The 12,110-nt window shown below is 41.8% G+C and overlaps 1 protein-coding gene across 2 annotated transcripts; it reads left to right on the top strand.

The window, feature by feature from the left end:
• The first annotated feature begins 582 nt into the window (after window positions 1-582).
• Window positions 583-11,147, top strand: LOC127943315 (TNF receptor-associated factor 5). Of its 2 annotated transcripts, none has more exons than XM_052539684.1 (11): window positions 583-748; window positions 2,114-2,416; window positions 2,556-2,613; window positions 2,716-2,817; window positions 2,899-3,063; window positions 3,137-3,214; window positions 4,001-4,075; window positions 4,157-4,249; window positions 4,412-4,531; window positions 4,717-4,885; window positions 9,787-11,147. In XM_052539684.1, exons 2-11 carry the CDS (start codon window positions 2,199-2,201, stop codon window positions 10,350-10,352), a joined length of 1,644 nt encoding a protein of 547 aa, XP_052395644.1. In that variant the 5' UTR covers window positions 583-748; window positions 2,114-2,198; the 3' UTR covers window positions 10,353-11,147. The 2 variants fall into 2 exon arrangements, with proteins under 2 accessions (XP_052395644.1, XP_052395645.1); XM_052539685.1 differs by having other exon boundaries at window positions 584-748; window positions 2,194-2,416.
• Window positions 11,148-12,110: the final 963 nt, after the last annotated feature.

Below are 12,110 nucleotides of genomic sequence, written 5' to 3'. Positions count from 1 at the left end.
GAAAATTGCTAAATGTCTTAAAGAGTAAACAATCTCTGATGATATTAAGAAAGGTTTCTGAATGTATTTATTTTTTTAATGGGTAGGGGGTGATACTCTCTTTAGTACCTCTGTTTTATATATATATATATATATATATATATATATATATATATATATATATATATATATATATATATATATATATATATATATATATATAAAATATACATTTGTACCTAAAGCATGTTAATATGTGAAGTGTCATGCTCATCATTAAAACAGACTCTTAATTTCATTTTCATTTAATATAGCATTTATACGCTGAAGTGTTTACTTGACGTATCCTTTCCTACTTCATCTTAAAGAGGCACTGAAGTGTGTCTCAGCCTCTTAAGCGTATTCTATTTATAGGATATTTAATTTAGTATCTCTTAACTTCCTGCGGTGCACTTTCCGTTCAAGAAATTAAGAAACCAAGGCTTCCTTTATGAATATTCATTAGGTCACGCTGACGTTCCGTGGTAACGGTCCTGTGACGCTACCTAATAAATATTCATGAGCCCAGCCCTCGCCGCGCTAGGATTGGTCAGTCCGTTTTCCGCTCACTTTAATCGCGTGGCAGCGCGCCCGACATGAGCGTGATGTGCTGCGTGCGTCGCGTCGGCGCTGCGCACTCACTGAGCCGAGGAGCTGTCAAGTGATACACTCGGGATCATATTCAGGATCACATTACTCAGAATGAGCTGTTAAGGCCATCAACCTTCAGGTATGTAGCCCCATGAATTTTAAAATAAATATTCAAAATGATATGACAGTTCACTGCTGATAGTGTAAAGCGAAAGTAAATGTTTAAATGTGAAATATATGGTTAACATTAGTTGAGTTGTTTCCACGATAAGCGTGTCTCGGGTGGTGAGTGCGCGCACTTTATAAAGGCGTGTGACAGTGAAATGTTATAGTTGATAGTGTCACTGGGGATTCCCCCGTGTGTTTCACTCTCTCTCTCACACACAGGAACAGAGTGCTCTATATCTGCATCACTATCTACAGACGCGTCCGCTGGTTTATACACGCACATTCTGTTACCATAATTACATTTTTTCGAAGATGTGAATTATGCAATGATATATTGAAGTCTACTTTTTATCCCTTGATTCCAAGTTTTGTGGTGTTTATAAGCTGGGGTGATATGAAATGTCAACGATTTTATAAGTGAACAATTAAGTTAATCATCGAAAAGATGGATATTGGAGAAGGATATTTGTCCACACTTCTACACATTGTAGCACCTTGTAGTTTTGCAAAACTCAAATCAAATTAACCTGTAACTTTCAGCTTCGTAACATGCATTTTATGAAAAATTATCATTTTAGATTGAATAGAGCACATTTATTAACGAAACGTGATTTTCTAAAATGTCAGGGTGTGATAACTACGATGAACTTTGTTGAAGTTTTTCTATGAAAAGATTCACCAGACTTTTGGACTTTTTGAAAATCAAGCTCCGATGCTTTAACCTTTTCATTATAATTTGATGGCTTACATAATGGATGGATGTTACAAATATAATTTAAAGAATGAAAGTAAGCATACATTAGGGTGTTATTTTTTGTAATTTAGTAAAACAGGAAAAGTAACTGGCTTTAAAAGACTAACAGGATGGAGCTTGATATTGAGGACAAGCAAGATGATCCTAAATTGAGTACCAATTAAAACAGTCTTCCTAAGAAAACATATTTGGTTTGAAACACTTTGAAGGGAACAAAAAAAAAAAAAAAAAAAAAAAAAACTTTTTTAATTTCAGAAGTTTTATAAAACAAGGTAAATGCTTGCATCCAAACTAAAGCAGAACAAATAATAAAAAATCACCCCATGTTAACTTAATTGTCATAGTTATTTTAATATTAACTGTCAATATTCAAGCAAACTTTTAAATCAACAGTTATTGTAATATAATAAAATATATAAATATAATACAAATATATAATAAAATATCTTTAAATTGGTGCCACGTAATTTCTATGCTAAATTTTTATAGCCAGAAAAATGTTAAAATATATTGATCTTGGAGCAGAAGAGTGATAAATTGCTTAATTTAACCCTTATTGCTTCTCTGTAATATCCGTTGCAGCTGTTATTAGAGGATTTTGGAGGATCAGCTTTAATGGTGCATCTGTGAGTGCAGTTTCCTCCTGTCTGTTTCTGTGTCAGAGCACATGGCTGCGGAGGAGAACGAGTGTCCCGGCTTGACCCGGCAGAACTCAGAGCTCATGAGGTCATGGGAGCTGGAAGCCATTCTGACCAATCGCACGCTGCGCTTCGTGCTGCGCTTAGAGCAGCAGTTCATCTGCCCGTCCTGCGGCGGGATCGTCCTGAACCCTCACCAGACGGGCTGCGGGCACATCTTCTGCGCCCGGTGCGTCAGGGCCTACATGTAAGAGATACTCATTTCTTAAATAAATTAAACTATTTGATGTATATCAGCAAAGATAAACATACTTTTCTGCTGAAAGTGCATTGCATGCAAAATCATCTAAAATGATCTGCCAATGTGTAAACCTTCCTCTCTTCAGTGAAAATGGAGGAAGTTCGAAATGTCCTTTAGACAGCATCCCTATTAAATCAGAAGAGGTGAGAACAATAGCATTTTAAATGCTTGTTTATGTGCACTTATCCGAAGCGTAGCTTTATTTGCCATTATACTCTACTGAATAGCAGCTCCAATGCTTGCAGATTTTTCAAGACAACTGCTGTAAAAGAGAACTGCTAAACTTAGAGGTGTACTGCACCAACGCCCCAGACTGCACACAGAGGGTTACTTTATGCAACCTTCAGGTAAAGCGTGAAACATGACGTAACATGATGATGAAAAGCATCAGTTTCCTGAGTGATCACAGTACGACGTCTCTTTCTCAGGATCATCTCAAAGCTTGCCAGTATGAACCACTGAGATGCACCAACTCAGGGTGCAGTGACACTGTGTTACGCAGGAACCTGCTGGAGCACCAGAGGAACGTGTGCTCCTTCCGCCTGGAGTCCTGCCCTCACTGCAGACAGCCGTTCCTCACGTCTCAGCTGCAGGTCAGACCGCTTCCCTCTCTCAGCACTGCATAGAGCTCTGCTTGTTCCTAACCTTGCCTCTAAACTACCACAGGCCCATCAGAAGACCTCATGCCCTGAAATCCAAGTCCCATGTCCAAACAAGTGTCCTCAGATGATCAGAAGACACCAGGTCTGGCACAGTCACATACTTCACTCCACTGCATCTAGTCCTGCCTTTCAGCAAATTGCTCTCTTCAGATTAATATGGAGCACCTAAGGAGACACAAAGATGGAAAAAAATAGGCCACAGCAAATCATATCTGAATGCGTTTGCATTAACTTACAAAAGTTTCACGTTCGGTTCCCCTATGAAACTTTGCGTTCTCTTGCAAAAGCAAAATATAATGTATCTTCCCACATTTTGTGAGCAAACACAACATTTCTCAGGGAAACACAAAGAGAGATGAGAACTCAAATCATTGAAATATTTTTCCTCCCATCTGATTTTGTTTATCCTCACAATGTCACTTTTTACAAGTAGACCACAATAGTTTTGAGAAAGAACACAAAGCTGTGCAGGCGAATGCAGAATATAAATATAATTATTTTCCACCCGTTTAAAAGATATGTGAAAGCCTTCCTGCTGATGGGAAAGGTATATTTCAATGCATTTGCTTTTTAAAACAATTGCTTTCCTCCAAGAAACTTGCAGAAGCACTGAAATTTAGTTTCTCCTCGCACCTCATGTTATGTCCATAACCAGTTACGCATTTTGCGTTGTCCAAGTTTGGAAAGAACATGAAAGATTTGTGAGCTAATTAACAGTTCACGGGATAAGGCAAAAGTTTTGCAGCCATTTAAAAGAAAAAATGTCCTCCTATCTCATATTTTTCCATCAACATGGCTCCTTAGCAGCTCCATGAATAGCTACAGATATTTTAATTTGCTCATGGCTGCTTGTTGATCCCCACTGCAGCTGCAAGCTCATGCTGATGAGTGTCTTGAAGTGGAGACTGACTGCATTTATAAAAACTATGGCTGCACATTCAGAGTAAGAAAACATTATAATTTAACCCTGAAGCAAGGAAAAGTGTCTTTTTATCAGCCCTTTTGACTATTTTCTTTCCTTCAGGATAAAAGAGGGAAAGTGCAAGTTCATGAAAACACAGAGTTCAGTTCCCATGTGCGGCTTGTTCTGGAAAGTAACACCAAACTTGAGAAACAGGTATGAAACTTGCTCTTTGTAAAATACGAAAATAAATTCTGAAACAATGGTTCCTTATACATAAAAATTAGACCAAAAGGCACTGCTGTGTTCTTAGGTGCTGAATAGTGCTAATAAATAAAAATGCTCTACGTAATATTACACAAATGGCTCTGGTTGTAGGTGGAGCAGCTGCAGCAGGATATGTTAGTCCAGCAGGGCGCACTTAAGGACAAAAGTCTTGTGGTCAGCAATCTGGACAGGGATATCACCTTGTGTGACAGTACACTTACTACCTTACAGGTAAAGAAGCCCTAGACTAGTAAGTGCGAAACACAGCTAATCGCCCTGTAATTTTAGAAAAAACGGCTTCTGTATTTCTCACAAACCATACCAAGTTAAAGGAATAGTTGCCAAATGCATGGATGTGCACATAGTTCTTGTTCGGTACAGTCAGATGTTGCTGTGTCTCTATGTTTGTGTGGCAGAGGTCTGTAGAGGAGCAGCGAGTGCGGATCTGCAGCGTTCAGCGTGAACTGAGGGATCTGCGGGGCGTTCTGGGCTCTGAACTGAATGAAGAGCTCCCAAACCTCCGGGCATCGCTGGACTCCCTCAGACAGCAGGTGGCCGTCACTGAAAGCCTCAGGGAACACCTCGGTAAGTCAGATTTGACTGGACACAGTTTATTTAAAGTGACCTACTGGACAAGATGGGAGAAACTCAAAGCTCCTTCTTCTGCGTATGAGAATGCAAATGTGTTTGGCTACACAAGCTCAGTTTCAGATGGCGCTAAGGTCCCTGGTTCATGGCTGATCTGAAAACCTTGCTGTGTGGAGTTTGCATGTTCTCCCTGTGTTTTTCCTCTAGGGGTGTCCATGGATAGTCAAATATTTGATGTGTAATTAATATTCGAAAATAGGCCTGGGTGATAAAATGTTATTGATAATTATTGACTGTACATCATATATCACATGATAGTTTAATGCTTTTTTTAGTTAAAGTTGTGTGTTACACGTCATTCACTTCTTTGTCTGAAGCTTGCAGCCAAAGCATGGCAGGGAGGTAGAGGACGCAGTGTCTCGTTCCCTACTCAGGGAACCATGGTTACATTCGTAACCTGAGATGTTCCCTTTCAAGGGAACTTCAAACTGTGTCCTCTAGGGGTCGCTATGGGGAACAGTATACCCACACCGCCATGCTGAGGGGAGTGCAGGCCAGGATCGTGGTGAACATGAAGTACCAACTCTACCATTTCCATGGGAGTTGCCCCTGCGGCGTTTAGATGGGTGTCTGTGACAGTACCCCTTACAGCCAAAGGCCTAAGCTACATACCAAACTTAATTGTTAGGTCCTCGGCCCGGGTAGAGCTGAAGACTTTGAATCAGGAAAGATCCCTTTAAAGGTAAACGGCTAAGAACCTAGCCTTTTATACCAAGTCTTGCCTGTCACACAGGGGCTACTGCTAGCTTTCGCATAAGCTTGCTGAAAGAGCTGTCTCAACAGATCTCTAGTAGCAACACCCTGTTTAGATAGGTATCCGATGATATATAGGTGGAGTGGCGCCCAAGATGAACGGGGCTTTTACCAACTCAAGAAAGGGCAAAAAGCAACCACGTGAAGCCCTCACCATATAGGATTTTAGAAAGAACGCAGAATACTAGCGTGCGAACTTATCACAGTGTGGATTTCAGAAAGTGTGCAAAGACTTCACTTGCACACTTACCATAGCATGGATGTTCAAATACTGTTCTAAGGAAGGGTTCTCGTGGCACTCTGATAGAGCAGCTCATAGATGGAATGGTGCATCTCAAAACAGTATGTCTGAGAGTCATCAACTCAATCTGTGGAAATAATACTGGAGCGCTCTGTGTAAAATCAGAGAACTCAGTCTCATATGAGAGGAGAACTCCGAGCTCAGAGTAGCGCACTCATAGCTGACCCTTCTTGGAAAAGGGGAGCACTGCTAAACTACCACGAGAATCGCCCAAATAGCCCCTCATGAGGATAGCGATGTTTGAAGTGTATAAACAAATGCACACTGGCTGAATGGAGCCCAAGGAACCAAGGTCTAATCACCTCAAGAAAGGGAACGAGGCAGAGCGTAACCCTTACCGTACAGGATTTCAGAAAGTTCGCAGAGTCTTGCGTGCACACTTACCACTTACGTGGATTTTAGAAAGTGCGCAAAGTGTTCACGTGCACACTGACCACCATGTGGTTTTCAGAAAGTACACAGAGCTTAGCGTGTGTATCTAAAGGTTCCTAAGCACCGAAGAGGTGCTGAACCGCACAGGAGAGGCAAGCTCAAATTTTACAAACCTTTGGTGCGGGGAGCATCACCTGAGGCAGCATATACCAGAAGACATCTGTAACAGCCACCTCCACTTCCCGCTGGATGCGACAGCAAAACTAAGTGGCCAGGAGACCCCTCAGGGGCATCCATAAAATTCCCTGCAGTGCTGTGCCAGGCCTGATGATCAAGGAGGCTCCCGCAGAAACCTGTGATCTCAGCCGCCTAATACCGGAACATGAAGCCGGATGGCTGCTGCTGAGGAGTGTTTAGTAAACACTGTAACTGAGCACTGCAAAGGAAACTCATAGAGTTTATTAGTAGACACATCACCAGCAATTTAATACACATAAGTATATACAGAAAGGGTTACATACTCACTCACCCTCCTGTGCTGGAGCCCCGCTCAAGGGGCGCATCCTTTTAGTCAGGACCATAAGTAGGGTGGTTGCTATGAACATAGAACCAGCCAAAAACATTATAGGCCTAGCATAGGAGACTGTTATGTGAGAGGTTTCCACCTAACCTTGATCAAGTGGAGAGCTGGTGGGTACAGGGGAATTACGAAGGGGAGGATAAATGCAGAAGTTAAAAATCCCTAAAGGGAAGGAGTAGATAGCTCGGTAAGGGCTCTGATTCGGACGAGGCCAGGACCCCTATGTTGTTTGGGCTCAGACCTGGACCTTCGTGGAACGAAGGATTTAAAAGCAGCAGAGCGTGCCTCCGTCTCCCTGAACCTCTCAGTTACCGTCTAAATGGAAATACCGATAAGTTCAGAAGGCGAAGCCTGACCATTGAGAAGAAAGTCTTTTCTTTCTTCCCGATGTCTGCCAGGTTCATCCACAGACATCTCTCTGCTGCCACCATGGCTGCCATAGTCCTGCCCATGGTGGAGGAGGTCTGCTTGGTAGCAAGGACGAGGTCCGTGGTGCGGCGTGGCTACCTGATGCGAGGGCCTTTCTCCTGATCTATCCAGGTCTCTTCGCAGATCAATCTGATATGCTTGAAGCACCACCATCGTGTATAATAAAGCCACAGCCTGACCTGCTACTGCCTATGCCTTGCCATTTAAGCGAGATGTATTTCTTGAAGGGCCTTAGATGGCGAGGAGGGAGATTAAGAGAGGATGTCTCCCCACAGAAAGAATTGCAGGAGAATTGAGAAGGCTCAGCCTCAGCTTCATCTTCTTCACCATCCTCAAATATCTCCTGCTTTTCCTGGATAAAAACCCTGCAGAGCACTAACCTCAGTATCAGAAAGTGTTAAAGATATAACATCATCCTCCCGAGGCTCTCTCTCGTCCACTGCCAAAACGAGCGCGAAGGGGAAAGTCCTTCTTTAAACCATTCAGACAGATCCACCTGTATTCTCACAAACTCATTCTCCTCTGTGCCTCAGCAGCGACAGGTCCTGAATCGCGGGAAGCAGATGGCTGCCTTTTTTCCTTTTTTTTTCCTGGGAAAGAGAGGTGAACGAGAGCTGAGCTTTTTCATAGAAAAAAATGCTCTCAATGCATGCAGATTGCCTCCTCAAAGACATCGCGTGCATGCTCTTCAACCAAACAAATGACACACAGATTGCGTGTGTCATCGGGTGTCAAATAACGCAGACACGGATGCACACATTGTCTAAACTCTTGCTAGTAGTCACCATGATAGACAGAGGAAGGTCGCTCTTACCAGTTCTGTCAGATGCACGCTTCAGAACAGTCAGTGAAGATGAAGAAGAGAATGACCCGGTGCCTGTTTATAGTCGGGCTGGTAGTGACGTCACAGGCTGTAGCCGGCCAACAAGTTGGTGTTTTTTCAATATATGCTTCAGACACAAGTCATGACGAGGTGTTCCCCATAGAAACCCCTAGATGATGCAGTTCGAAGTTCCCTTGAAAGGGAAGCTAGGTTAGGTTAAAGGAGTCTAATGATGTTACTAAAAAAACAACATTACTTTGTGTATTTGGTGAAATACAATGTTTATGCAAATTAAGGTTAAAAATAATAATAATTTTCCACATACTGTACATATAGTTAATCTCATCTATGCCACGCCTTTCTCAAATGCTTTTTTTTTTTTTACAAAGCTCATCGTTCTGAAAAGCGAGGTGTGCTCTGATTGGCAATGTGTTGTGTTCGGCCGAATCCATTGAACATCTGACAAAATGTTATGCCCCTCAACATATTGTTATGCTGTGTCCTGGCATGAAGAGACAAAACCAATAAAACCCATTACAAATGAGGTATTTGTTTCATCCAGTGGGGACATATTTATAATGACTTAAACAAGTAAAAGATAGTATGTCTGCATTCGTGATCAGAGAAATGACAAAGAACAAGCACTACTCTACACTGCCATTGATGATTCAAACGTGAGTTTTAAGCAAATTCTTTAAATATTTAAACATACTTACAGGCTATGAGTCAGAACAGCCAGCAGATCAGGAAACAGTCCTCCATAAAATGTGCAGCACACATCTGAATATTTGGGTTGAACTGTTCTGGAACAGTGTTGTAAATACAACTTAACGACTGACTTCTATTTGTGTCCTGTTTTGGAAGCCCAAAGTAGTTTTGCTTTCACAAAGAAACAGTGTCTTCACGACATGGCGCCAGCAGCAACAATACTACTGCGAGAATACAGCGCTTTTTTCTTTGCGTGAACATTTAGTCTGCATTATGCAAATCATCCCACATCATGACGTTCACATGTGGGGCGTGTTAGACCAAGGTGTTCTTAGGAGGGTGTGGTTGACTCAATTTTTTAAACGAATATCTCTTTTGGTTTAAGACTTTAGTCTGCAACTTTAAGGATCTTATCTATTCACAAACAAAACACCAAAGAGAAAGGAAAACTTGAAATCGCATCATAAGAGAATTTTTAAAACTTAAACCAAGCCATTCACAGAGACCATTCACTCATTCTTGAGATGCACTCGTGTTTCGTAAAACAGATGAATAGAAAGCCATGTAAAGTTAAAATAAGTTCAACTTTTAGAAAACATGCTTTGGCTATTTCTATTAAGCTATGCATAAATACACAATTCATATTGTTTATGCAATTTACAAAATCATATTTGATTTATAAATATTAGTTTAGACTTATGCACCTTTTTTTAAGACAGCCGTTATTTCAGTGCATTGAATAAACAGTTTGATGAGGTGCATTGTTTTGCTCATTGCGTGTTTGTGGTCTATACAGGCTTGGAACAACTAGAGTTTGTTTCTGGTCTTTGTATAACTGTAACAGTAGAACTGTGTGTGTTTGTGTCCTTCAGGTGCTTTAGAGCAGACGTGTCAGCGTCATACTCGTTTGTTAGACATCCATGTGGAGCAGCTGCAGTGTAACGAGCAGCGCTTCCGCCAGCTGGAATCCACTTCCTACGACGGGAAGCTCATCTGGAAAGTGCGTGACTACTGCCACCGGAAAGAAGCCGGCACCCCCCTCAACTCGACCCCCTTTTACACCAGTCGTAGCGGCTACAAGCTCAGTGTGCGGGCTTACCTCGGCGGGGACAACTCAGGGAGAGGCACACACCTGTCGCTCTACGTCACCATAATGCGCGGAGACTTCGACTCACTCCTACCGTGGCCGTTCAGACAGAACATAACCTTAACACTGCTGGACCAAAGCGGCTCCAAGAACCACATGAGCAATACTTTCACCCCCGATACCAGCAGTGATAGCTTTCATCGGCCAACATCTGATGCTAATGTGGCCACAGGTTTCCCAAGATTCATATCCCACGGCGATCTGGAGGCCCCTCGAAATGCCGTTTATGTGAGAGATGACACGCTGTTCATCAAAGTAAAGGTGGACACAACTGGATTAGAGGACTTGTAGCTCTACTAGCAATAATTTTGACTTTGAAGAAACCGTGTGCAGGATTCACTGGACTGTCATATGAAGGCGTTTGTTGTAGTAGCACTGATTATTATGTTTACATGCACAGTTTTTCATTCATGAATGAGTTCAGACCAAGTGGCAACCTTCCAGTCTGTCTCATGAAGCCTAACACAGAAGTGACTAAAACTGTAATTCATCGACTGGCCACTAGGCTCCAAAAGAGAGTCAGTCCCATAGACTCCCCATGTTAAAACGACCAACTTTACAGCAGGAAAAATATGTTCTAAACCTGGTACAAAAAGTGGTTTTGGTCTACAAAGCTAATTTTGCCCTTCATTGATTTTTTTCATAACTCATCCGTTTAAATTATATTAAGCCTTACGTTTCTGCATAATTAAGGGCGTGGCCACTTGATTGACAGGTGGATTGCTGCTGCTGTCACCGCCATCACGCTAGATTGGAGCAACCAGCTCCCACATCTTTGCCCATTTTCGATGATCCAGGAGTGACACATGGTGATGTGCTGCCAAGACGGCCGCCTCCACCCAATTTGAGCTTCAAAAACGCTCTTCAGAAGCCTACGGGTGACGTCACGGACGCTACGTCCATGTTTTTATGCAGTCTATGAGCAGTCTAGAACAGTGTCAGGCCCATCTCTGATCATGGTCTTGATCTTGTCCGAGTGAGTGGTGCAGATCGTAGCATACTTGCCTGGCTCGTAAAGACCTGGGCTCCTTGTCTCTCCCCTGCTTTCCTGTCTACAACATAGTCAATAAAAAATATTGCTTCAAATAGTGTCTTGATGCCTGATCGTTGCTATCCTAGTGTTTGTTTTTCTGAAGCGCAGTGGTCCCAGCTGTAAAAGCCCACCCCAACAACTGGATCTGATATTTTCAAGCTTTACAGAAGTTGTCTTCATGTTAAAATTAGTTCAGTGGTTTCTAGCTTGCTATCTGAATGTCTCTGGTTCATATTCAGTGTCGGGGAAAGTTAGTTTTAAAAGTAACACATTACAATATTGCATTAGGCATGCCCCATAAGTATCTAAATGTGTTACCTAGTCACTTTTTATGGAAAGTAATATTTTATATGACTTTTGCATAACTTTCTCTCATCTGAGCTGGGCTTACTTGTATAGTTTTTTAATAACAACAGTCAGCTCCTCAGTGTTTTTATATTGTAGTGACGCACATAAACATGCTGTGTGTACCCCTGTGCATTACACTACGCTGTGTTTCTTGGTGCAATTATGGAGCTAGTTGGATTTAAAGATTTAACAGATATCAGGCTCGAGTGAACCTTTTCTTTCAGACTGAGATGAGAGGGGAGACTGTAATACAGTAGTTCATAAGAAACATCTAGCAACCACATAAAACACCTTAGCTTAAAACCGCTAACAACACCTTAGCAGTGTGCAAAGCATATTGACATGCTAAAAACAACACCCTGTCAAAACCCACAAGTAATGCATAACGGTCTGAACTGCATGGCAACACCCTAACCTGGCAAGGTAATGGCTTTTGCAAAAACCACTCAAAATTTTCTTAAGAAAATCTCATTGCTAACCAGCTTTACTTCACCTCTAGTGAACAAAAATATGACCCTCTTCAGTGCAGAGATCATTTTGATTCCTAAATGAATGATGATTGTGCATTTGTTTAACCTGAAATGTCTGTATTAAAAAATAACTATTGTTTTTTTGTATATCCATTATTTTCTTTTTACATTTCACATAAGTTATTATCAGTGATAACG

Source organism: Carassius gibelio, chromosome A22, assembly GCF_023724105.1.
Source record: "Carassius gibelio isolate Cgi1373 ecotype wild population from Czech Republic chromosome A22, carGib1.2-hapl.c, whole genome shotgun sequence".
NCBI lineage: Eukaryota > Metazoa > Chordata > Actinopteri > Cypriniformes > Cyprinidae > Carassius > Carassius gibelio.
Note: the sequence above shows the minus strand (reverse complement) of the source record. Positions and strands in the feature narration are given on the sequence as shown.

Coding starts and splice junctions, on each gene's coding strand:
- LOC127943315 (XM_052539684.1), top strand. CDS start 2,199: ATGGCTGCGGAGGAGAACGAGTGTCCCGGCTTGACCCGGCAGAACTCA. Junction 3,064..3,136: donor TCCTCACGTCTCAGCTGCAG/GTCAGACCGCTT, acceptor AAACTACCACAG/GCCCATCAGAAGACCTCATG. Junction 4,532..4,716: donor GTACACTTACTACCTTACAG/GTAAAGAAGCCC, acceptor TTTGTGTGGCAG/AGGTCTGTAGAGGAGCAGCG.